Source organism: Melanostigma gelatinosum, assembly GCF_949748355.1.
Source record: "Melanostigma gelatinosum genome assembly, chromosome: 16".
NCBI classification, from domain to species: domain Eukaryota; kingdom Metazoa; phylum Chordata; class Actinopteri; order Perciformes; family Zoarcidae; genus Melanostigma; species Melanostigma gelatinosum.
In genome coordinates this window covers 8,466,942-8,493,304 of record NC_136649.1, presented here as the reverse complement: position 1 = coordinate 8,493,304, position 26,363 = coordinate 8,466,942, and the positions used below count along the sequence as shown (strand labels likewise).

Genomic DNA, 26,363 nt, shown 5'->3' with positions numbered 1-26,363 from the left:
AAGGCTAAGTGTTTCCAGTCTGCAGGCCAAGCTAAGCTAATCGGCTGCTGGTGCTAGCGTCCCATTCAGCATCCAGAGACGAAGAAAATGATTGGAGTGACGGTTGCTTAAAGTTTTCACACTCATTTACAGATCATTAACACTGAAATGCTGACAGAACAACACGAGAATCGCTTCCACTGAGTTGCACAGACTATGAGCCAGGTTTGGGCGAATGTATGGAGGAGTGTGGTGGTGGTTGGTTTGGTAGGAGTGCAGAACCCTGAGGGTGTATTCCACTGTGGGACGCTCAGCCCACTGAATGGATGGAGATCATTCTCCGGGCCGTGCATGCCCCGCATACCACGGCTGTGACACGCTCGTATGAGTATGCATGGAGGAGGTCGTCCCGCGTGCCATCGGCTCGGTGGAAACAATTACAGAAAGCCTATAGAGAGAGACACATATGGAGATATAAAGGAATGCCTCAGAAGAATACATGAAATCATAAATTCCTCTTAATGAAGTCCCATAAAGATGACAAGCAGACAGGGAGCCGTTTTGTTGAGACGGGTTCGTCTGCCGGATAAATGAGGGGCCTCGTGGATGGGAAAGAAGGGGTAACTTGGTTAAAGTTGCCACAATTGAGAGTAACGGCTTGAAAAGGAGACAGCTGGCATATAAGAACGCATGTATGAAAGCGGTCTATGGAAGCAGTCTGTTCCTCAGCTTAAAACACAATGACCCCCCCCTGACCTCGCCGGGTCGCAAGAGGAAACCCGTCAGCTTTGGGTTCCCAATGAAGAAAGAAAAAAAAATGCAGTGCCATTGCTGCGATGGTGGGATTCGCTCGTCTGGCCAAGAGACCTCATTACCGGCTTGACAGGCTGATTCACTGTCTCCCTGTCTGGGTCGGTGACAAAGCAGCCCCAGTGCCATCGCAGGGTCTCCAGCGAGTGCAAGGCGGGATGTGCGTTATGTAACGAGTTTACTCTTGGAAAGCCGGGCCTGTCACTCAAGAATCCGGAGTGGAGGCCATGGAGGTCTTCGGTGCTTTCAAAAAAATTTTCACAGCAAAAAATCTGATCGTCAAGACCATCTGAGGGTTTTCTTTGAAACTGTAAAGAAGTTGGCGTTATTTTCATACCAAGTTTACCACGAGGGTAGTAACACACAGTGAGTGGAGTCTGAAAACAATGAGCTTGGAACAATCACTGCGGTGTTCATTTTCAGCCTTTCTAGCTAAAAATGATATTTGCAACCCTCCCCCTTCTTTCTTTTTTTTAGGCACATGTACTGTATCTTGGAGCAGTGAGCACTTAAACCAAAACAAGTGATGCTGCTGGTTTGAATGGCAAATATGTTTTTCATTTCCCTTTTTCGGAGTCTTGAACTTTAGGTTTAGGATCCACTGATCTGAGGATAAAATACTTCTGTGGTGTGTATGTTTTTCTCACATCATTCATAGCATGAATCATAACATTTATGGCAGTTTGTCCATCATGCTATCGTACTTTTTCTACAGTTTGTTATGAAAATAAAATTGCCAGTGACCTGTATGATCTCAGTGCTGTTTTGATGAACAAAGTTAAAAAAGTTCAAAATGCCCCAAAACCTTCAAGACATGTGAAACAGTGGAACGGGTCTTGCTGAGCAGACTGTTGCAGTGACATAGGGGGGGGGGGGGGGGGCGAAGGAGGCCCGTCCCCCGGCTGCAGATTGGACAAAACCCCCGCCTGCCCCGCCCATGGGAGGAGACTCCGGTCGATTTTTGAGGCGCGGTAGAAATACTCACAGCCTCATCACCAACGTCCTTTAATTTGAGCTCAGCCGCCGTGGGGTCCGCACTCAGCGAAGGGGGAGTCTTCTCGTTTCCAGACCTAGCTAGGGCGAAGGAGATCCGGTCGGATTTGTTTCACCTCTTTGGCAAGACCATACCCGTTCCCGGCGCTGGATTTTTAAACTTCAAAACTCTCCTCGAGCTTTTTCTTTTCGATTTTCTTTTTTGTTTCCAACACACAGTAAGAGAGAATGGGAGCCCCGTTGTCCAAGGGTGGAGTAGCTGTTGAGGGGAAAGCCGCAGCCGCAGCCGACCCTGTCGCCGCCAAAGCCAACGGCCAGGTGAGTGAAGTAGGCCACTCGAGGAGACACATGGCGCCCACAAGGCAGCGTGGGGTGCCGCTGCCATGCCTAGCTGTTGCTCCTTCACGCTCCGCACAGAGAGCAGACACGTTCCTGCGTTAACCCGCGTGGCTACAGGGCCAATTCAATAAATAACAGGTTGTCTACAGGGGGGGAGACCTCCAGCCAGAGTGGCCGTGCTCGTCCGCGCTCGGCGCGCACCAGACCTGCCTTTTGTTAATTCCACTCGCCGGTCCCCGGGTGGGGGCACTTCACCCGCAAAATTCGACGCGAGAACGACATATTCGGGTAGAAGCGTGTGTTTTGACTGTGCTCTCTCTCATGAGTTGACTGCGGTCGGGGCGGTAGTCGCTCTCGACGTCGAAAACAAAAGGCGCGTAGCGGTGCAAAGGATGCAAACGCGCTCTGCTGGAGGCGCATTTTTTTTGCGGAGTTGCAAACAAAGCGGCGGGGACGGGCGCTAGTTTAAACAAAACTACAACCTCTGCCCCGAAACTAATATACATTTATGCGTTTTGTGTTGTGTTGTTCGACTAGTTTCAACACTGAGTGGAATAGACTGTGCGTTGACTACTGATATGCGACGGCTAATGACGATAGCTGGGATGAGTGCACGAGTGGCTCACTTGAATCTAAACCCCAGATCAGAAGATGTATTATTTGATACGATACAAAGCAAAGCGCATTGCAATACATGTTGATGAACTTGGTTCCTTCTACGTTGTTCGACCGAAAGGAGCCCACGGTCCCTTGTGAGTGCAGTCGATTAATTGAATATGCCGATGTGTGTGCGCTGCTGTATTCTGGCCACACCGAGCTCGCGCAGAGAGCGGTGGTAGATGGGAGCTGCAGCTCTGGGATAAGAGCAGAAAGCAGGTTTCATGGGGATTCCTTTGTTCCCCAAACTCGCTAACAGTGTTGACGTTTGAATGCAGCACTACTGCCCCCGTGTGGCTGCCTAGTAGTCATGCAAACAGCTGTTTAACCCCCCCCCCCCCCCCCCTACACACACACACACACACAGCACCACTGTCAGTGTAAGCAGCTTTCCTCAAGTATAACATGGATTTAACTATTGGAGTAAATGGGCTAATGCTAGTCTGTCATATGTCAGATCCCTTTTATTTGGAATGCTGTCCACATTTTGATCTACAGTGTATCCATCTGTTTGAGTGAAATATTTTTCCATATTGCAGAGGCAACATGTTTATTTTGGGCCCAGTTTGATTATTTAAAGCCACGACTAATGAGTCCTTCTTCTCTGCAGGAGAACGGCCACGTCAAAACCAACGGTGACGTGTCGGCCAAGCCCGACGGGGAAGTTGCCGCCGCCGCCGATGGAAACGGAACAGCCGAACCGGCCAAGGAGGGCGAAAACAGCACCGGGGACGCCATCGAGCCGGCCCCCGCGGCCGAGGCCGCCAAGCCGGAGGGCGAGGGCGCCAAGGAGGGCAAGAAGAAGAAGTTCTCCCTGAAGAACTCCTTCAAGTTCAAGGGCATCTCTCTGAAGAAGAGCAAGAAGGGCGGCGAGGAGCCCAAGGAGGAGGTCGCCTCCCCGGCGGTTGAGGAGAACGACCAATCGACCAAGGAAACCAAAGAGGAGACGCCGGCCGCCGAGGCCAAAGAGGACGAGGCCGCCGCCGCAGCTCCGGCTGCTGCTGAGGCCGAGGCGAAGGAGGAGGCCCCACCCACAGAGGCTGCCCCGGCCGAGGAGGCTGCCGCCGCCGCCCCTGCTGAGGACACGACACCCGTGGCCCCCGAGGGTGAGGCCAAGGCAGAGTGACTGCACCCTCGCTCCCTCCCCCCAGTCACCTGAACTGATTTTCCAAGATTAAAAGTATATAAATATATATATGAGCGACGCGTGCCACGTTCTTAAAAGTTATAAACGAAACTAGAGAAGAAGACAACGGATATATCACATCTGCTGAGTCAACCACCAGTTCACTGCCTTTTATTAGTTCTTCGGCAGACGGAATCTCACCGGGCCCTCTCACGATCAAAGCGTCGGCGTGTGTCGCCCCCTCATGGTACACACGGGGACTGCCGTGTGGCGACGGTAAATGGATTGGATGTGGAGCGAATCTGGAATACTGACTTATTTTCCCATTCACGAAGAAGCATCCTTTTTAACAGCGTGGCAGCCCTATAACATTTTTCTTTTTCTGTCTCATTTCTCTTTTCTTTTTTTGGGATCTAAAAATTGTCACCGGAGCGGGGCAGAGCATCTCCTTCACTCGAAATGACTGTTATATGGACACATAACCTTTCAGAAAGATCTAACTCATTTTTAGAATTCTACATCCCTATGTTTCCCCCCCCCCCCCCCCCCCCCCCAACAATTTCACGTATTTTGTCATGTATAGAAAAGTAAAAAATCAAGGAGGGGAGGTGGAAGAGGGGCAATGTCTTTGTACGTGCATTTCGATTAGTTCTTCTGGCTAAAACCACATTCAAGCTTCTTGAGTATTGCAGTGTTCACATTTCAGAGTTTATGATGCAGGGGTTGTGTACAAAAATGTGAGCTTTTTCATCTGCAAACTGTCTGTAAATATGTTTTGGCCAATGTTTTTGGTTCTCTTTATTTTGCTATCATTTGAAGATGTCAATGATTTTATTGTAACTTTTAATAAGGGTAAATAAATGTTCGATCCCCCCCCGTCTGTGTTCCGCCTTTTGATTCACACCTCAAGACACACTGATGAAGTAGACTAAAGACTAGTCCTATTGTATAGTTACTACATCATGGATACACAAACATTCAGTTAAATAGCAGATAAGAGAATACAAACTGTCTCGGATGAATAGTAATTCAAAGCCATGATTTAGATTAAATGAGTTACAAACAAGCTTTGTCATTAAATCAGCCAATTCTGAAAATGGAAGAATAAAATAAACACCAGTGAACATGAACATTGCTGCTTCCACGGGCCTGAGTCACACTTGATTCAGGCATGCTCCGTATATAATAAGCTGGACCAATATTTTGCACCAATACTGCGCCAATATTTTGTCATGAATAGAACAATATCTGCATATTAATTTTCATCCTTTAGATGCAGTTTTCATGCATTCCGGACTATTCTTTTGGCACATTAAGCCCACATCTCTGCATAATTTCACTTCACATTTTGTCTGCGTGACACACAACTTGTCTGCGTGACAAACATTTGAATCCAAATAGTGGATTGTGTGAGAGAGCATGACACATCATAAGTAGTGTTTTTTTCTTACATAATTTTCAATGAATTATGGCAGCTTGTTTGACATCAGCTGCTGGAGTAAAGTCCAGTTCGTTGTCAGAGGCTTAAACTAGCTAATTGTTAGTTGGTCTCTGGCTCCCTGTGGTGGACAGACATGTGTATTGTACATGAGTCTGCACGTTGTTGCTGTTCGGTCAGAGTAAAACACGTTACCGAATAATTCACACGTTGTTCGGTGTTATGCTATTAGCCAAAGTCAGCTAGTTTTTTCGTCGTATCATTAGCAGGGCGTATAATGCGCTTTAATGAGATGTGGAAGTAGATTTGGCCTTACGCGTTTCCGTACAACACTGTGTAAAAGCAGCAACGTCGACCGAAATGTTGAGCAGAACCAAATCAGGTCTACATCCACAAATATTTGAATAACGACTACTGTATGTCGAAATATTATGAGTAATCGAGGAATGTTCACAGACGAGGTGGCCGAGTGGTTAAGGCGATGGACTGCTAATCCATTGTGCTCTGCACGCGTGGGTTCGAATCCCATCCTCGTCGGACATTTTCACTTTGTCAAACATGAAAGTGGACACGAAATAAGTGACAAAAACTGCAAAAGACTTTAACTGTGACGTAAATCATACACTCCTCTTCTGAAACGTGATGTTTCACTTCCGTAAGTCATAATATCGTGTGAAATTGTAGCCCACGCAAATACAAGCAAATGGGGGAATTCCATGCGTTTTAAAGAAGCACTTGAAGGCAACAACATTGGTCTGGTTAGAGTACCTGCGCCTCCCACATGTGCAGCTGTGTTCAGAGCTCTTGATGCACGCCACCGGCACGTGGTTTTAAACACGAGGGGACTTCACGGGTAAATATTTGTGTTCTTACCTTGATGAATGATGGTTCACTGTGGCTGCTTTTGCGCCCTGTCCCTTTGTACAACAACAAATCTCGAGACAAAAATCCCTAAAATGTCTGTAAATATATCGATGGATACATTGACATGTATTGTCAACGTGGGACATGCTGCCATCTAGTGGTAACAGAACATAATTCAACTGTTTTTATTCCAACTTTTGTTTGACGTTCTGTGATAAAATTGTTGCTTTTTAACCAACAAAATAAGTTAATTCATGTGTACAATAGGCTATTTTATGAGTAAATTATACAATCTACGATGGCTGGATTCCACTTAGCTGTAACAACACAATAAACAATAACAATAAATAAAATTATAATGATAACACTAAAATCAAACACGGCAATTTAATGTGACGCAAAGCTCATTCTAAAACAAATCAAGGGGGTTGAATACTGCATTGTGAAAGGCAGAACTTTTCTGTCCAGGTGGGATTTTTGGACAATGTTGAATTCATAATGCCAGCAATATACTCATTAAATACATTTGTTACTGCTTACGGTCTTGTAGATAAACATTGTGGAATAATGATGAAAAAGGATAATAGAAGCTTTTACGAGCTAAGCGCTTAGCTCCATTTATAGGCAAGTCATTTCCCATCAAGCACTTCGCTGCTGTAGCCCTTTGAGAGATTCAATGGCACCTAGGTCACAAAACTGCACGCGTCTTTTTCCTCTCAGATTTCCATTTTTAATGCAGTTGAGCCTCCGTGGCAAGTCGGACAAAATCACCAACCATCATGCAATTCACTGAGCGAGCCGGTGATCACAGTTATGCAGTTATGCGTCGGTCTAGTTCATCTTAGACAAGCCTTATTATAAATTATGACTTCATTGATAAAATACATTGTAATAAAACAGACAATAGTTTGGACAACATGCAGTTGGTTTCCTGAAAGCTTCAAATCTTTATAACATATATCTTCTTAAAAATAGACCATCTTCCATCCTGACTTTTTGTAACCACAGGAGAGGACCTGGTACCGCTCCATCGGGCTCAAGAGGTTACATATAATATAAATGTTTATTTACACCTGATGCTTCAGTTGATTTTTGTTAATCCTTGTTTCTCGAGTGAGTTTGTCACTGGTATTAGGAGCAGCAGGAAACTTCATTTACAAACCCTGCGTGTACAGACATACCAGAATAGACATTTCTGTAAAGAGGGACTGTCTAGGCACAGAGCTTGATCAGCATTTTTATTTAACAAGCAATTAAATATAGCGCTATATATGTCAATAAAAAACAAAGTCTTAAAAAAAAACTATTGGACCGCATAACGACATTCCAGTTGACTTTTTTGACTCCAGTCGGCTCTGAACTGTAGTTGAGTCCGGGGTATACATGGTGACCTTGTCCTGTAACTTCACCCTGCCAGCTCAGCTCATTAAGCTAGTTCGAAATATCCTCTTATAAACTCAACGCTTGACGTGGGGCATCAGCTCATCAAATTCCCGGCAGTGTTTTGGTCCCTTTTCTTTTTTTTTTTACACGACTTTAACCCAGATTTTCCTGTCGCCGACATTTGTTTTGCAGCGCGGAGACACAAGCAATAGCATGAGCTGCAGCTAAGAATTGCAGGATTACACATCACATCACACGGAAATCCATCTCGTGGGGCTTTCGGGAACGCGTTTTGGTGTCAATCAGACCCAATCAGACCCGACAAAAGCCCCAGATCAGCATTGGCGCCCGAGCACCCATGTGTGAACTTTTAAATTTGTGTGTGTGTGTGTGTGTGTGTGTGAGACCCCACCCCCCAACGCCGGTCAGACATGTGGTGTAAAAACCACTACGACTTAAAGACTCGAAATGACTGATTGTGTTTAAAAGAATACAAACAAGTCCCTGAGCTGATGAGACCTATAGTACAGGCATTAGAAAATGTGATATCCAAACACAGCGATACCAGTAGTCCTCTCCTTTAACAGTGTTCAACATACAGCCAGTGTCTGCGATCCTTCTGACGGAGAGCCATGGATGTTCCATGTTCCTCCCCTCCCCCAACCGAGTCCTACAAGGTCGTGCTTATACCACCGTCTCTGACTTTGTCCGTCTTGTTTAAACTCATCTGGCTCTCTGTCAGCGTCGGATCGGTCCTGCGGTACTGGGACCTCGGTGGGGCCATGTTGGTGAGCTCGTGCTCCTCCGCAAAGCGGAACCTGTCGTTGTCCTGGCGGGCCTTCACCAGCTTGCAGATGCGCTTGCCGATGAGGTAAACCATCTCGCAGAGGCACATCATGATGCACAGCGCACTGGAAACGACCATGAAGATCATGAAGATCTTCTTCTCCGTGGGGCGACTGATGAAGCAGTCCACGGTGTTGGGGCACGGAGCTATGGAACACTTGGACAACCTAAAAGAAAGGATTGAAGAAGAAGAATAATAATAGAGATTCATTAGATAATCGGTTTGGCTGTTCATTTCCAATGTCCATGCTGAAGATGATTAAAAGGCCGTGCTTTCGTCTGAAAAGTAAAACGGTACGAGCGTTACTTGGGCAAGTCGTATCCGTGGTATATCCGAAACAGGATGTACAGAAAGGCGACGTCGAATCCAGCCTTGAAGACCAGACTCAGCAGATAGGTCCACCACAGCCCCCCTCTCTTCTTGCCGGGGTTGGCGTACAGGTGAGAGCCGTGGTGCAGCTCCTCGTATTTCTTGTCCTTTCCTTCGCGGAACTTAACGTGAGCCATCACCATCAGGGACGGGCACGTGACAAAAATCAGCTGCAGAGCCCACAGACGGATATGGGAGATGGGGAAGATGTGGTCGTAGCAGATGTTGGTGCAGCCAGGCTGGAAACAGAGTCAAAGATTTACAGCAATTGCTTTTTCTCTAATTGCCTTGCTAATTCTGTAATTGCCTTTGTGCCAGAAAAAACAACAACAACAACAAGAAACTGAGTCTCAAAGAGGCAACACTTTTATTTCATACCACCAATGCAACTGTCATGAAATGATGAATACAAACGACAACGGCCCTTTTTAGGGGATCAGTGAAATAACAGAACATTCAAACGGCAGAACTTCTCCCTGCAGGACTTGCAGGCAAATATTGAGTCAGCATTTTGCAGTTGATTTCGATCAGGGTTACAGACTAAAGGATGGCTGTGTCTGCAACAGGTTTTGCTGTAATAAACGGTGTTGATTGGCTACCAGTTACTGTACGTCGTAAATGCTAAAACCGTAGCAAGTGAACTTAAATAATACATTGACGGGAGTTGATCTTCTTGGGGCGGCTGTATGCTCACAAATGTGTCAAAGTCCCAAGAAGTCAGCACGTTTCTTTGATGAGGCTGCCTGCGCTGAATGCCTTAAAGGGCGATTTGGTGTTGCACTGTCACAAAGTTCGGGGTCTCACTAGAGACAAATTACAAACAAGAAAGGTCAAAATTGATGCAACATAGCCAGATATATCCATAGTTTTAGTCTCTTAGTGTTCCACAAAATACTGGTAACTACATTTCCCATAATGCAACTCGATACTGTGTTTTGTTTAAGTCTTCCGGCCTGGTAAATGCCCACGTCTTTCAAACTCCACAACTACAAAGTTGCAAATTGAAGTATAATTTAACAAATGAAGGCGTCCAACCCAATCCGAGATACCCTGAATGATGTCATCGGGGTCAACAGCCGACGTCGTGGTTGAACTCATAAACAGTCGGGACAGGTTTTATGTGAGAATAGTGTAAGAATAGAAAAGGAAAACATCTTACCTGCCGAGTGTTACACACAAAGTCTTTGCTCTCGTCACCCCAAACCCTCTGCGCTGCCACCACAAACACCATGACCCGGAACACAAACACCATGGACAGCCATATCCTCCCGAACGCGGTGGAGTATTTATTGACTCCGCTCAACAAGCCCTCCAGGCCCGACCAGTTCATCGCTGCTGCTGCACGGGGCCTGGGGGATAGACACAAACGTACGCCTTAACGGAGAGGAAGGGAGAATACAGGGTTGTGCTTCCAAGTCCGTATGACAAGATACAAACCGATCAGACAATTACTTACAACAATACAATCAAATGTAGGCTTCTGGTTAAGAATTTACTAGATTTTTTCCAAATCCAACAGATGCAAGTTACATGAATAGAATACTTCAAAACACAGCTGCACCCAGAACCGGTGTGTCTGGCTAAGACACAAGAGCGTGCATGGGCTTGTCTGAAATTGTTCAACTCAACATCAGGTCAGGAGTGGGAGGTGACATTTGGAAACAGCTCTGTCAAAGGGTAACCTACTCGGCCTCCCAGCACCCCTAAAGCTCTGGTTTCCCTCTGGAAGCATTTTAGCAACAATTTGCGGTTCACGTGCTCGACTGTTTCCCGGCTGGGACCACTTCCTGAAATGTCCACTGGTTGCCCAGCAACTGCTCCCCCACCAAAAAGTAGTGTGGCACACAAACCCAAATAAGAGAGTGACGTTTGATGTTTTCACTTTCGTTTAAATCCAACTTTTAATGCAATATATTATGCTAAAATAAGCTAACTGGCTGCTAGCTACAAATTTGCTATTTCTTCAAACATAGATTCTATGCTCAGAATTTAGACCACATTTCCAACACACACCTTAGACACCGTTCATGGAACAAGAAGATTACACTGCTCCACCGTAATACTTTTGGCTTTACGTTTCATGCAAAATCTTATATTTCGAATGCAAATATGTTTTTGAAAGTGAACCAACAATGTGCTCTATGACACGCAGACAAACCAGTTTGAGGAGTTGGGAGTGCTCACTTCGAGATGTGAAACCGGATTAAAGTTGTAACGAGACCTTTTAGGCCGTGGTTAATGGTATTAGTTACGCCTGTGCTTCTCCTACTGTGATAATTCAGCTCTGTTCCAGTGTTAAATAAGATAAAACGTCAATGATAAACTGTGTCTTTATGCTCCATCCTGGACGATGTTCATTCTGCGCACACAGCTGCTGTAACCACCGCTGCTGTGGAACAAGGGGAACGAGGCTCATGAATGAAACAGCCAGGTGTCATTAGCCCATTATAAATATATCTTCAAGTGTAAACCTCCATGGCCAATGTGTGCTTTCACAATTGAAGTCACCTAGATACTGTTTGTCTGTGTTTATGTGTGTGTGTGTGTGTGTGTGTGTTTAACAAATATGTCTTTATCCTTGCAAACAAAACCTAATGTGGTAACCACAGTGCTCAGTCTATTGAGTCATGTTTTCATAGTAACTTGGCATTGTACAGATTCTTCTATTTCGATTGTAAGATATATTTAATTTTTTGTCCTTTTTTTTTGTAAAATGTAATTACACTCATTCACTGAAGATGTGTATCTAATTGAGTATTTCACCACATATAAGTTCCTTTTTGCTCGTCAAATAAACGGGAACCACTAAAGCTTTGATCCAGTTTAATTAATACATGTTTGTTTTTTAAATAAATGTTATTTGGAAAGGACAACAGATTTTTTTTAAATTATATTTTCCATTTGTTTTTACTTGACGTCCCACCACTTCGCTGGTCATGAAGAGAAATAAAATCCGTATGAATCCGGATATAAAACACCATCTTTAGGCCGCGTACGATTTTCTGGAGCAGTGACGGATGACGCACTATTTACAAACGAGTAAAATATTTAGATTCCACCAAACAGGAATGGCTGAGGACTTTTAGTTGTTAACACTTAAAACTCTGGATTTACTCCATTAGTTTAGTCATATCGGCTTGAATGAAACAAATCTTCCCAGTAATGAGACTTGTCCAGTGAGGGCCACATACTGCTGTGGTTATGAGACCATTTCAGATTCTACATTACTATTTCTCTTCTTTTTTTTTTTTTAAACCACCAACTTTCAGCGTTTCAGGCAGTGGCTGTTTACGAAATATAAAATGTTGTTGCGAATGGTCAATTACACGGATTGTTTGTGCGAGGGATGTAGTGGCAAATGAAACCGTAGATCTTCAATGAGAGCAAACTGTTTTCATTTCAGGAAGGCATTAAATCTGCCAAAGAAAGACCAATTGCATGGTAGGCTATTTATGAAGCCGATGGCTTGATATACATCAGCTTGTGTGTGTATGTGCGAGTGTGTGTAGAAATGTTTAACTTTTAAGAGGGCATCACACCCGAACGACTGTCTTTGTGGTGAATCTACAGTTTATAAAACCACATTTTCTTTATACTGATTGCGCAACATCTTGCCACACTATGAGTAACGTCACTCTCATTGTGTCTTTTTTTTTTTTTTAGGGGGAAATAACCTCGAGGTTTTCTCCGCATGTGTTGGCATAAACAACAGCTTCTATCGTATTGTTTTAGGGTAAACAAGGAAAAAGACATCACTGTAACTGGCTACAGTCTGTTGTTTACCGCTCAGTCCTCGCTTTAGGCGTGTGATACAACATTAATGAAAATTAAACAACCTTACCTAGTGCTGGAACCAGACTCGACTACCTAAATCCAATATGTCGACACCAGCAGGAGAAGATTAATAAACAGCTGTAAAGTTAAATATAGTTCAGTAAAAACTGGTTTGAACTATTCCGCTGCTTTTTCTCTCTGTTCCTGTCTCTGCTCTCTCGCCCTTCCCTCAGAATTCCTGCCAAACCAGATTCAGCAGTTGCTACGTCACCACACACACACACACACACACACACACACACACACACACACACACACACACACACACAGAGACTTGCATGCCCTGTCTTGTCAGTTTACACGATACAGGAAGGCTCCACTCCCTCTGAGCCAAGTAACCTAACACCTTATGAATAGGTAAAGAAACAAGACACATACTTTGTTGAGCAGGGTGACAAAACACCCATCCTACCCAAACATAATGCCTGTGTCTGTATGTGTGTGTGTGTGTGTGTGTGTGTGTAGGAAAAAGAGAGCAAGAAAGAGAGAGGGAGGAAGATGCCACACCCTTTGGGCAGTAATGCAGATGTGTTTTTACAGTGAGCAACGTGTTCACATGGTAACAGACATACAGAACTAAATCAGATCTAAAAAAATGCAGTGTGTCAAACTGTTACAGTAAGTTGTTGCTGCAGTTTGTTTGAAATAGAGTAACTCATCAAATAAAATACAGTAAATGCTGTAATAGACATGAAGTCAGTGTATGAAAAGTAATACAAAGTGGCCAGAGAAAAAGTTAAACATCAAAAGCGTTGATAAATTGTGAATATATAGTGGGATTAGAGTAAAATACCTGACGATAAAGAGTTATGAACATGTGAGAAAATCTAGAGTTAAGTTGAACCAAACAATTCGTCCCGTAGACATTGTTGAAAACATCTGAGAAAACGTTGTCATGCCAGCAGGACAAAGGTTAGAGGTCAAGTTGTAAATATAGAAAGGCCCTAGGCTGACAAAAATTGTTTTTTTAAAGTCTGCTTTGTTGTTCTGTGTGCGTCATCATGGAACAGTAATGGACAGTAATACAGCCAGTGTATATCTTGGTAGGTTTACTTTGTGCAAACAGCAGATGGCAGCAATGACTTCAACATCTGCTTGACAGTTACAATTTGCCTGCTTGCGGCCTCATTGTATCATACAGTAACAGTATAATAAAACAAATATGATTTAGGAAGTTAGAATTTTCAGTTATGCCTGGATTAACATAATGTTACACTGGAGAGAGACCATATCAATCAATTCAAGTTTACTTACTACCTATTACGCAGTGGTGTACAGTAACGAAGTAGAAATACTTCGTTACTGTACTTAATCACCTTGGTTTAGGGTCTCAATACTCTTAGGGTACCTAATGACCTTTACTAAAGATAGATTAAGTCGTTTTTTTTGGATATCTGTACTTTACTTTACTATTTATTAGTATTCGTATTGAACCGTTCGGTACGAGGCTCACGGTTCGGTACGCATGACGAACCGAATACATTTGAATAAAAAAAAATAAAAATAAAAAATATTTTTTTAATTTTATTTTTTAAAACCTTTATTTAACCAGGTAGTCCCATTGAGATTAAAAATCTCTTTTGCAAGATGTAAGTAACAATACAAGATGTAAGGAAGATGTAAGTAACAATACTACATAACATTAAGGAGCAGTTTTTGTTTTGTATGCGTATGTGTGTTGTATGTGTTGCTAAGAAGACACCCCAGAAGATGATTCACTCAGGTATAGTTCCATCATTGTTCAAAGTCAAAGAATAACTTTATGATGTTAGTTTTAATGAATAAATATATTTTAAAATCAAGTACATTTCTCTGGCATTTATAGTTTTCTACTGTGTTGTGGATGATCAGATGGAGTTATGATGGTAGCAGTCGCCCAATTGCAGATTCAGCTTGAGCAAAACCTTTGCCTATTGTGTTCAAATCAGGCCCATAGGAGTTTACAAGGCAGGTGTCCTTTCTCACAACACTGACCTGATGCATCAAGTGGCTATGTTTTGCTGAACATAATATCATGCATTTGCCCTCTACATCCTCTAGTCTAATGAGCATACTTAGAAACGCACTGTTACAACTCCTTCATCGTGTCATATTGCTTTTCGGAGAATTATGATGATAAGTTCATAGTAGATGCAAAAGTATACTTATGTACAATATATTATGTTGAACATTGTTGCTCCTGGATGGATCACAGCCAACCCAATTATGTTCAACACAGCTCCATGTCCTTGGTCATGGTGCCACAGCACTTAAAAGAATAAACTTCATAACTCTCAAAATTCTGACCCTTTGCTTTTTTATTAACAGCATTTGCTTGTACTTTTACTTTCAATACTTAAGTACATTTAATATCAGAAAATTACTTTTGATACTTTAGTACAATACATATCAGATACTTTTACTCAAGTAGTATTCTAATAGGTGACTTTTACTGGAGTCATTTTCCAGTAAGGTATCTTTACTTTTACTCAAGTATGGCTTTTGGGTACTTTCTACACCACTGCTATTACGTACGTTACTACTTGCCTTATTAAACCTAACCTCACTCAGCTCAAAGGGATAAAATAGCACTTTTGTCAGATTTAGGAAAGCAACATAATGAGAAGTGTGATTTAAAAGATTCGTCAAGTTGAAGGAGACCGTCTGAATAATACCGGAAGTGTACTTACAAATTAAAACGGACGATGTTTTTCCCAAACAGTGCAGTGTATTTTCTTCAATCAGTTTTATTATTGAAAGCTTGTAACCGGAAGTCTCGTTTGTTTTTATCTAACTCGACATTTCTGTTCGACATGTCTCCTTCGCAGACTCTTCTCCGCCAGTAGAAACGTCTGGATTTTCCGTGAAACAACTGCGTTTTGTAAGTAACGTTAGCTATGTCAGCCGTGTTTGTTTGATGTTAGCAGGTGTTACTAATGTGAACCTGAAGTTAGCCCCGCGCTAACGACACCCGCTGTCATTAGGCTGTTGTTGAAAACCAGCCAACGCATTAACGTTAGCCTGGAAGTGTTAGCTAGCTTTGTTTATTAATATTAGAGGAACATGGTTGTTGACCTGGTTGGCGGCTGAGCCTGTAATGGCATAACGCTATGGCGTTACTGATAAGTCTAATGAGGTAACCGCTAGCTAGTTTCTAAATCATTGTGTCTTAAACTGGGCATGTTATACCATGTTGTGGTAGATACAGCAAGATACAGCAAGTTACTGTGTGTGCGTTTGACAATCAGCCTACTCGTAAGGTTAGCTAGATGGCTGTCATTAGAGCATCGTCCGAGCTAACGTTAACGACCACATCAGTTTGTTTGTAAGGAGCATAAAGGACTAGCTAGCAACATTTAGCCTCTAGCAATATATACCCTGTACTGTGAGCGGTGTATTAATTGCAGTCGGCAACTTGCAGGTGCAAATCCGATATCTGGCCACTCGTATAGTTTAACTCGCGTGAATTGAACATTTCTCAATGGTCTGTTATTTTCGCGTGAACACAATGTCACGCCAAACAGGTAGAATATCGTATGTTAGCTACTTAAACCAGGCTAACCGCGAGCATTATCAACACGTTTCTCCTCTACGCAGCAGGTTAGCAGCACGCTAGCGGGCCGTTGTCAGCCAGGACCCAGAAAAAGCAGCATCATCATCAATGGTGTGTCTACATCCCGGAGCCGACACATTGTCCTGTGTACGCTCAATGAACCACCTCCTCAGCGCTCATCACAGTGAGTGGCTCTGTGCTAAGTTGGTGGCTACACGTCACGCTCGCAATGCATTGTGTATCTCTCTCTCTCTCTCAACCAGGCTGCACATGTATGGCGTTTGCGAGGCTTGGAGGGGAATTTTGCCAAGCCCAGCACCTGCTGCTTATCGTGGACAAGTGAAGAGGAGAGACACCAGCTAGGCGCAAACACTGCCTTGCACTACATTGACGTGCACAGGTGTGTAGTATGAACTGGCTGGTTTGTGTCTTTTATTCAGGTACATCACAAACAAGTTCTCAGTTTTCACCATGTTACAGTCTATGGGGCAGCAGAGAGTAGAGGTACACTGAATCAGTCATAGTCATTTGATGCATCCAGGTTCATGGGTATCAGATCTTAATCACACTAAAGCCTCAGGTAAAAACATCCCATTTGGGAATAGGTCGCTATGCAGAAATATACTGTTCATAATGAAGTAACAGAACAAGAAGCAATATGGAAGGAAACCTTAATGGCCGTCTCCGTGTCCTCGTAGGTCCTTACTGCCATCCTGTTCAATCCATATGAAGACAAGCCAACCGTCAGCCTGTCACCTGTCCCGGGGAGCGGGAGAGGCTTTGGGTTTAACCCGGGAGTTTCCTCACAGCTCTTCTCCTTTTCTGCTTCTCCTTTCTTCTTCTACCCTGATTCGGCCAAGACTTTTCTGAATGGGCTAGCCGATTTGAAAGAGAGAAAGGAAGGACAGATCTTTTTTTTTCTGTCTTTGTTTTCTTCTTCTTCTGGACTTTAGTTGTCTAATCTGGTCTGCTAGAGTTTAATATTTAACCAAGCCAATTTTAGTTATTTCTTCATTGCCAAGAAAAGTTTATTTCTATCCCAGGAAATTAGTCTTGTCTTTTATTTTAATTTATACCACTTTTTGTCAACAAAATCGAGTAGTTACAGTTTTTTGCCCATAAGTCATACGGATGCATTAGTTAGTGAAATTATTGGCAAAGTGGTTTTGCATTTTTGGCAGTTTTTCTTTTATTGAAAACATAATTTTATTTGCTTTTAATTTTTTGCAACACTTTCACTTTGATTTGTTTGAAGCACAGGACTTTTCTCACCTTTTCTTTCTGTGTTAATAAACCTTTTTGAGGGTCTAAAAATGAACCGACCGGCTCCAGTGGAGATCTCTTATGACTGCCTGAGATTTCTCATTACGCACAACCCCACCAATGCACAACTCGGAAGGTTTATAGAGGTAGCGCACCTTTTTGTAATAATTCATGCATACCCATCGTTCATTTTCTTTCAGTAATAGAAGAAGCAACCGTGTCGTGCTGTGTTAAACGTGTGTTTCGATGTACAGGATCTGAAGGCATACGGTGTAAACACCCTGGTGAGAGTGTGTGCTGCCACGTACGACAAGACACCGGTGGAGCAAGAAAGTATCCAAGTCCTGGTAAGTGATGTAGACACACAGCAGATTTAGCCTCGTCATTGTGTGGAGCCAACACTGGCAGAGCACATCAGCACTTCTATGCTGCACAAGCTGCTGACGGTATACTGAATGTATACACGTGCTGCAGTAAAACACCTGTTCAAACACATTTTATCCAAACTCGACGGAAAAAAAATTAGACTCAACAAAACCGCCTCGGGTTCACGTTTCAGTTTTTTTCAACAATCGCCAACTCTGGTTTGGTTGAAATGGAACCGGTAATAACTGCATTATAGTGATTCCACTATATAGAGCATACCGGTAATCATTTTCACTACATAAATGGCAAAAGTGAGTGTCGGTTTAGTCCTAACCATGAAAACAAAAATGTTCACGTTTGACAGCGTGTAGCAACATATTGATGAGATCAATTAACGACTTGATATCCCCTCCAGGATTGGCCATTTGATGACGGCTCCGCCCCCCCAGAACAGGTGGTTGATGATTGGCTGAACCTCCTGCAGACAAAGTTTCGGGAGGAGCCGGGTAGCTGTGTGGCTGTGCACTGCGTTGCTGGATTAGGAAGGTTAGTATGCGCTACACACAGGATCTACCGTGTTTATCACACACAGTATGAATGGCTTGATGTATTAATATCCACCCGAGTCAGTTATCTCTCAGATGTTGTTGGTTTTTTTCACGCCAATATGCACAAAAAAACGGTTGTTTAGACCTGGCATGCATTGTCAGTTGTCGTAGTGTTGCACAGTATAAAGCTCTGTGCTACTAGATGTTCCACTGCTGTGCCTCTTTGATCTGTAGCTACAGGGCCCTGAGGTAGAACTTGGCATTGACTTGATAAAAAGGAAAAGTCTGCGGCAAAAGTCAGAGCAAAAGCTGGGTTGAAATAATGGTTTAAAGTTGGCGCTTCCGTCCAAACAGACGTTTGTGTGTATTTGCCGTCTGTCCTCAGAGCTCCCGTGTTGGTGGCCCTGGCTCTAATCGAGTGTGGGATGGAATATGAAGACGCCGTGCACTTCATAAGACTGTGAGTACTAAACACTGACTTGACTGTCTTTCCCCCCCCCATCCCTGTGATTGTTCACACACGCCTGTCGCTGTTTTTTTTTTTTTTTTAAACAAATAAACGTGTTTTTGTTTGTCAGGAAGCGCCGCGGAGCGTTCAACTCCAAGCAGCTGCTGTACCTTGAGAGCTACAAACCTAAACTGTGTCTGCGCTCCAAAGACACCAACGGACAGAGCTGCTCTATACAGTAGGAATCTACGGCCCCACACATTGCCACCGCAGCGCCGCAGGAGACGCTCGCCTGTGTGATGTTCAATGGGAAGTTGACGTTTTTGGGTGAATGTTTGGTAACATCAATGTCCGTGAAATCCAATCAAAGTGCTTCAAGTATTTACAAAAATTTAAGGGACATATTGTCAAATTTCTGAAGATCTTTTAAAAACCTACGCAGACAACTTTACATAAAAAAAAACGAGCCTAAAAAAAAAGAGGTTTTAAAGGTTTTTATTTCTGCTCCTCGGTCTGTGACCTCACCGTAATATGTCGCAAAACCCCAACAAATATTTATCCCATTAAAGTGAGACCCCACACAATTCATTCTAACTGCCCGCATTAATGTTAAGAAGTTAAAAACACTATTACAGATAAAGCTTTGATAAATGCCGTTAATGTTAAAGGAAAACTTCACCCCCCAAATGCCCGTTTTTTTTATCAGCTAGTCACCCTCAGTTTTTCATCTCGGCCTCCACAGTCAACCAAGGGTCACAAAGCGCAGGATGTTCTGGATGTTTTTAGGTGAATGGGGGAAGCGTTTAACCGCAGCGAAAACTACATCAAAACATTAGTTCAACCCATCGACGCTGTTTATGCGGAACATGAGACTTTGGCTTCATTGCACAGGTCGTGTGAGAGTTTAGCGGATGCAGCCCCCCCCCCCCATTCACTGCAATTCATCAAGAGCTTTCTCTGGTTGTGGATTCTTCGTTCACCGTGGAGGCGTGCGAGAAAAAATTTTACTTCCATGAATTCAAGGTAACACGGGGTGAGTGATAGATGTATGAATCAAAAAGTTATTTTCGTGGTGAAGTATTCCTTGTGACAGACTTTTGATTTAAATTGGCTTTGACGTTGGGATCAGACGTTGTAGAACATTTAGCGTCGACAGTAGATTCATTCTTGTGCTCTGCAGCTTGATATTCCGACACTACAAACTGAATAAATGACCTGCTGGTTTTTATTGCACATCAATCCACACGGTGGTTGAGATTTGATTTTGTTTATTCCAATTATCTCCTGGACCAAATCCATGTCCCGCACTCGAAAGGTGACACAGGTGACGAAGAACTCCGACGAGTTAGAAAGCATTGACTGTTATAAAATTAGCGCGTTCTACATGTGACGTATTCTGTATTAAACAAACACTACGATCTACCTGCCTGCTGTATGTCCCATGTCAGAGTCACGGGCAGTCTGCTTCTCTAGAAACACACTTGTGTTGGCTGTAAATGTTTGACGCTGTCCTTCATAATGTCACCAAGGCAAGAGGGCCGGCGTGTTAAAAGGTCAGCTGGTGAAGGTATTCAACACTTTTTTTTTTGGTAGTTTGTCCTGTTAGCTGTGAAGAACACATGTCGTCTGTAGTTCATTGACCCCAGTGCTGTATACCTCAACATGGAACAGCTGACTGTACAAACGGGACAATCTGCTGAATGCTTTCTGGATTCCTTACACCGGCCTCCACAGGTCTGCGGAGCACAACATGGCTGCCACTGAAGCCTTTGGTTCTGGTCCATCTCCGGCTCTGTACCGACTCAGCTCGCCGGTCAGCTGCTGCGCTTGTAAGATGCTGTTGGGTCCTTTGTGATGTTATTATTGCTCTATAGCTTTTCTTTCCCTGTACCATTTAAACTATTTGTACTTGTCATTTATTTATTCCACAGTGGGGTTTTTTTTTGTGAAATGTCTGTCTGTGAGAAAAAAACCGAATCTAGTCCTGTTGGAAAATTAAAGTGTTTAGTAATGTAACTTGCTTGTTGCGGAGCATATTTCATCACTCTAGTTGTATTAGATGTGTCCGTCTGTGTGATGTTTGTCATTCATCATTTTATTTTCAAGCACATTTTGGTCAAATTCTTGTAAACAATTTCTGATTTAAGAGCCACTTCAAAACAACTAATGCAGATCAGTTCCACATGAATATCTGATAACAGTTCAATCATCATGTCAGTAAAAAACATATTACAGATTTTCCAAAAGCACTTTTTTGTTAATAATTTCAAACGTGCGTGTGTGCGCGTGCGTGACGTCAGTGCGGAGTGACAGCGTCACATGGCGCCAATTCAAGGTTGATTGGTTGTATTGACTGACCCGACGGCACACACACACTAACCTTGAACAAAAGAGCCACACTGGGTGAATGCAGCAAAGGCCCACCACTCCATTGTTAAAATATCTGAGGAATCAATTTATCCACAATGTTGCTTTTCATTACGTTTCCTTATTCATGTTCAGGCCTGACTGAGTTCACGCTTCACATCCTGGAGCAGGCTTTCAGGACATTGGCGCGGTGAACTGGGAAGAAAAATACAAATATTCAGGGGGATTTCACAGTCGGAGGGAAGTACAACATTATATTTGCCTTATCTGTTGAGCACAATCTTCTACAATTGTAGTTAAAGTGTTTTACAGAGTGGTGAACCAGTAAAAATATATTATAACACTGATACAGACAACACACTAATACGAAAGAAAGCTTTTCTGGAAAAACTACCATTTTTCAAAAGTATTGCAGTCCTTGCAGTTTTTCTATATTCCCTACCGAGTGTAAGGTAAAGAGTAATGCTGTACTTCAAATGACTCAAACAGACTTCACACTGACCTCCTGCTTGACTGATATACAGAGAGGAGGATCAGATACCCACTGCGCCTTAGCGGTCAGTGCAGGGAGGTCACATTCACATGTTTCCCTGTTTGGTGGAGTGTTTGTACCCCTGTGGACAGTAGAGGGCGACAACGTCCTGCCAAATAGTGAACTTTATAAATGAGTCATTTGCACCTTAGTTCAAATGCCAAAATATGACTTCCTCTATCTTTGAAAAAATGTTTTTTCAGGAGGCGCTGATCAGTGAATCCATTTCTGTTCTGAAGGTGGAACACAGTGTGACAATAACTGATGACGTCCTACAGCACAGAGTGTTAGACGAAGACAACAGAGTTACTGTGCTCGCAATGTAATGCTCCATATTATTATGGTTTGTACAATGTCACTTGATCAGTCAGAACACACACACACACAGAGGCCTACACCGTCCTTGGCAGCTCTGTGATATTCTGCTGCATATATGACAGCTGAACATCTCTAAGCTCGCTGGAAGCTACACGACACTGTGTGTGTGTTACATGACTTTATACTAAAATCAGCATTCATTTTTATGGGCATGGTGAAAAAAACCGAGCTCATTATTAGGAGTGTGCTAGAGTCAAATACTGTAAATTGGAGCACTGAACTTTAACAAATTAGCTGTAGACTATATTTAACAAATCTACTGCTGAAGGAGGACATGGCTCTTCACACAGCAGGAGGGCGCTCTCACTCCAAACAACAGGACTTAGAATCTTCGCAAAATAGTATGGATTTTGATATTGGTGATTGTTCCACCAACTCTTCTTTTTTTTTTCCCGCTGGTACATTTGTTACTGAACCTGGAGGCTATTTATCGGGAGGAGGAGGAGAGCGGGGGCAGATGGGAGGGATCACCAGGAGGGTGACCCAGGTCACCCTGCAGACCAAACCGGAGGACCGCCTGCTGATCGACCAAAGGATGAAATCAGTGAAACATCTGACAGACCAAACTACAACTGGTGTTTCCACATTTTCCTCACAACCAGTTGTAGCCTACTTCCTCTCCCGGTGTAAAACAGCAGACTCAGAGTGTGTGTGAGCGTGCGTGCGTGCGTATGTGTGTGTGTGTGTGTGTGTGTGTGTGTGGGTGTGTGTGTGTGTGTGTGTGTGTGTGTGTGTGTGTGTGTGTGTGTGTGTGTGTGTATATGAGTGTGTGTGAGAGAGAGGAAGGAAGAGGGAGGGATTGAAAGTGGAAAGGAGCAGGACTTTTAGTTGTCTAAGCATATGGATATCTGGCTGCAGAGAGAAGAAGAAGAAGAAGAAGAAGCATTTGGATGTATGGAAAATTACCTGATACCAGAGGAAAAGACCGAAAAAGTTCAGTAGAAGAAGAGTGGAGGACAGGAAGGAGGGAAACAACAGGAGGATAAAGTTACATTTTCTAACGGGACAGGAAGACTGACCAGCAGGAATGTTGCCGGTGAGTTTCCATTAATACAATACACCAAACTTAATATTCTTAATAGACAATATGTCGGCTTGGCTGACGTAATCACTGCTAAAGGACTTCAAAGCTGGCTAACGTGACAGTTAGTGAGGGCTTCACCAATGAGTCAAACACGGTGAACTAAACGGCAAGCTGACGTTGTCCCTTTACTGAATGTCATTTTAGATTTTGAAATGTTCTTTATGAACACGTGTTATACACTTTCTCCAGCGACAATAAAAATTTAATAAAACGATTTCTCAAATTAAGGGACAGGAACGTAGGGCGGGTGAAACTTTTTCAGAAAGAATGGTTTTGAATTGCACGTGAGTGAAGACAAGAAGCTTTACGGTAATGTGTATTAAATGACGAGAGAAGCAGACGTTTCACCGCCATTAACACACCGTGATATATTCTGTGTCTGCGCGCTCTAAGCTGCACCAATTCACCACATTTAAACAGATCAGAACCGGAAGTTGTGCGCTCTACTATGCAGAGTTTAGGAAGTATTGGAGTTTGCGTTTTAAGGCTACTTTCAATGGGCAATGGAGGAAGCCATGTGGGTTTAGGTACTTAAATATGTAGCAATCAGCAAAATCCAAATCTGTGCCACAGTTTTAAGATAAATGTCCTAAACTTTGAAACTGCTAGATACCCTGCAAAATATGTCTATATTTTTTTGTTTTGTAGCATGTATAGATAGACTATCTTACATACTCTCCATAGATTGTTTCTGGCGATGTGTAAATGCATTTGTGGTTTTCACTTGCGTTGCATTACTCCGAAGAGGATACTATCACGTTTATCAATGAGGCTTTTATTTTGAAGGCTCCAATCAGAAGTCTTACTTTTCTTTTGGCTGTCTTGACACTATTGAGTGGTGTGTTTGTGGGTTTGTGGGTGTGTGTGTGTGTGTGTGTGTGTGTGTGTCTGTGTGTGTAGTGCAATTGGTCGAAACATTTTTATATTTAGGTCTAGAGTGATGTACCGGTAATTGCGTACATACATAAACATAGAAATGCTTTCTTGCACTACTAATCAGCCCAAATACTGAAGGCCCTTAAACAATATTGAAATGGCACGTGCATGAGTTCTAATGAAGTTTTAAAGAGGTTTTATTGATGCATGATACGTTCCTGGTGAGTAGAAAACATTAGATCGGTAGATGTTGGTAACATACTGTACATAGAGGCTAAAGTTTGCAAATTATAACAGTTTATTGTTAAAAATGTGGGAACTAACTGTACAATGAGTAAACCATCAGTATTCCTGCTTCCATCCTCGCTCCCTCTTTCTCTCTCCCACACACACACACACACATACGCATTGAAAACAGTACAGTGCCTTGTGGCTGGTTCGGGCTGCTGTCAGCTTCGGACAATACACTGAAGCTATAGAGGTGTGTTTACTACAGAGAGAGAGCGAGAGAGAGAACCCTTCTACCTTGACCTTTGACCTCACCCTGAATGTTCTTCCTGGTTGTTTTCATCCTTTTTTCCCCAAAGTTCAGGGAGTTTTAGCTTCTACCATCGTGTCCACCATAGCTTTGTGACATTCAGCTCTGACTTCCCTTGTGAAAGTATTTGCCTGAAGCCGCTATCATCAAGTTCACTTCATTATTCAGACTGCTTGGAAAACTGTATCGGCTCCTAAAGCACTTTACGTACGTGTCTCATCTCCGCTTTTGCCTTCACTTCTGCAAACACGGACTTCTCCCATGATGGATACAGCAATGTATCGCATTTTAATTGGTCTGATACTTTGAATTATGACCAAATAGCTGCTAAGTTAATGATGTGACTGGCAACCTCACTTTTCTGTTTAATGCTAATTATCAAACGTTAGCATGCTAACGCACAAAACGATGAGCGACATTATTCCCTCCTAAACATCCGCATGTTGGCATTGTTACTTGGAGTGTGTTAGCATGCTAACTTTGTTAGCATTTAGCTCAAAGCAGTGCTGTGCTTGTGTTAACAAATGTGTCGCTAACAAATTTTGCCTCATCGCATTTAAAATTTTACAATTTACGTGGCAGCTGCTACAATTAGCCATTCTCCATTTTTAGCGCAGGTGTCAACGCTATATAGTGTTTTGCTAAATGTTAGAACTAAGCACAAAGAAAGTACAGTACATCCCACGGTGTTAGCATGGAGCCGACAGCGGACGTTTTGATGGTCTAGTGGTCTGTTGTTACCATGTTATATATCGAAAGGAAAAGTTTTAAGCTAACTGAAAATGTTGCACAAATGAATTAATGGCAATATAACCGGCCATGCGTTTTCGTTCATGTCAGTGTATGTGAGCGTGCCCCACCGGGTGTTTGCGCTGGTCATGCTGTTAGCATTGTCAGCTACTAGCTGCCGGCTCGGCCTTCTCCATGTTGAGAGCCGAGTGGAGGCAATTAACACACTTTGTATAGGGCTCGTTTTAAGTGTGTTGTTCCTTTGCAGGGTTTAACACATTTGTCCTGCGACTATAAAAATTGGTTTCAATAGTTTATAGACTCAGGTTTTGAATTGTTTTGGGCAAATTGGAACTATTTGTTGCTGATTGAGATCGCTGCGGGATTTCTGGGAGGCTGTTCTAGAGAGGTAACGAAAAGACGTGATTTGTAGAATGTTTCAAGAACGTCCATGAGTTGACATGAACGATTTGGAGGCATACCCGGCGAGACGTACTGTATACGTCTTCAGAAGTGTTCGTGTTGCTTCTTTCTCAATGAGCTGGAAGCTCGTGCTTCACCGGTCACATGCAGTTCCTACAGAGACAGCGCTGTGTGTGTGTGTCTGTGTGTGTGTCTGGGTGTGGGCAGTGGGAGCTGGGGTGTCTGAAACACAAATCACCTCCAGCTGTCACTGTGTTCCACTGTGTCTCGCTCTCTCACGCACGCACGCACGCACGCACGCACGCACGCACACACACTGCCAACAGGGAAGCTGGCCTTTTGTTTGTAATGATGCAGATTTAAGAAGCACATTCACTTCAGAACGTGATCAAAGTATATTCCACTGTTCATCCACCGCGTCTGCTCGTTACAGCCCAGTTCCGAAAGCGTAATTGGAATGTAATGTAGACTCTTATTAGCAGGTGTTACTTGAAGCTCCCTCACTGGAAACACAGTATGGCGGAGCTATTTTCTCCTCAGTGTGCAATACTTTCCTAATTCTGGTTGATGCACTGCCTGAAATAGGACGTCTTCATGTGTGGCTTTTAAACGGCAGGTGTTTCTTCCACTCCCACACCAG

The 26,363-nt window shown here is 43.2% G+C and overlaps 4 protein-coding genes across 6 annotated transcripts in view; 3 read left to right on the top strand and 1 right to left on the bottom strand.

Moving 5' to 3' along the window:
* The first annotated feature begins 1,804 nt into the window (after window positions 1–1,804).
* Window positions 1,805–4,777, top strand: marcksl1a (MARCKS-like 1a). Its single transcript, XM_079285950.1, has 2 exons — window positions 1,805–2,100; window positions 3,389–4,777. The coding sequence occupies exons 1-2, from the start codon at window positions 2,011–2,013 to the stop codon at window positions 3,902–3,904; spliced, it is 606 nt and encodes a 201-aa protein (XP_079142076.1). The 5' UTR covers window positions 1,805–2,010; the 3' UTR covers window positions 3,905–4,777.
* A 2,017-nt stretch (window positions 4,778–6,794) lies between these two features.
* On the bottom strand, window positions 6,795–12,796 carry LOC306790471 (gap junction beta-4 protein-like). The gene is made up of 4 exons (XM_079286749.1): window positions 12,647–12,796; window positions 9,965–10,154; window positions 8,743–9,044; window positions 6,795–8,602 (listed from the first exon to the last, which is right to left on the bottom strand). The coding sequence occupies exons 2-4, from the start codon at window positions 10,133–10,135 to the stop codon at window positions 8,260–8,262; spliced, it is 816 nt and encodes a 271-aa protein (XP_079142875.1). The 5' UTR covers window positions 10,136–10,154; window positions 12,647–12,796; the 3' UTR covers window positions 6,795–8,259.
* A 2,625-nt stretch (window positions 12,797–15,421) lies between these two features.
* Window positions 15,422–20,812, top strand: LOC306790620 (protein tyrosine phosphatase type IVA 2-like). Of its 3 annotated transcripts, none has more exons than XM_079287026.1 (8): window positions 15,422–15,499; window positions 16,219–16,355; window positions 16,435–16,571; window positions 16,870–17,580; window positions 17,689–17,781; window positions 18,216–18,346; window positions 18,734–18,808; window positions 18,927–20,812. In XM_079287026.1, exons 4-8 carry the CDS (start codon window positions 17,485–17,487, stop codon window positions 19,036–19,038), a joined length of 507 nt encoding a protein of 168 aa, XP_079143152.1. In that variant the 5' UTR covers window positions 15,422–15,499; window positions 16,219–16,355; window positions 16,435–16,571; window positions 16,870–17,484; the 3' UTR covers window positions 19,039–20,812. The 3 variants fall into 3 exon arrangements, with proteins under 3 accessions (XP_079143152.1, XP_079143153.1, XP_079143154.1); XM_079287027.1 differs by having other exon boundaries at window positions 15,431–15,499; window positions 16,216–16,355; XM_079287028.1 differs by lacking the exon at window positions 15,422–15,499 and having other exon boundaries at window positions 16,240–16,282.
* Window positions 20,813–22,987: 2,175 nt separating this feature from the next.
* LOC306790844 (apoptosis-stimulating of p53 protein 1-like) overlaps window positions 22,988–26,363 on the top strand; it is a 40,383-nt gene continuing 37,007 nt past the window's right edge. Inside the window, exon 1 of the mRNA XM_079287360.1 lies at window positions 22,988–23,109. Within this exon, the coding sequence (XP_079143486.1) occupies window positions 23,101–23,109 (9 nt within the window). The 5' untranslated portion in view covers window positions 22,988–23,100. The remainder of the gene's footprint in view (window positions 23,110–26,363) is intronic.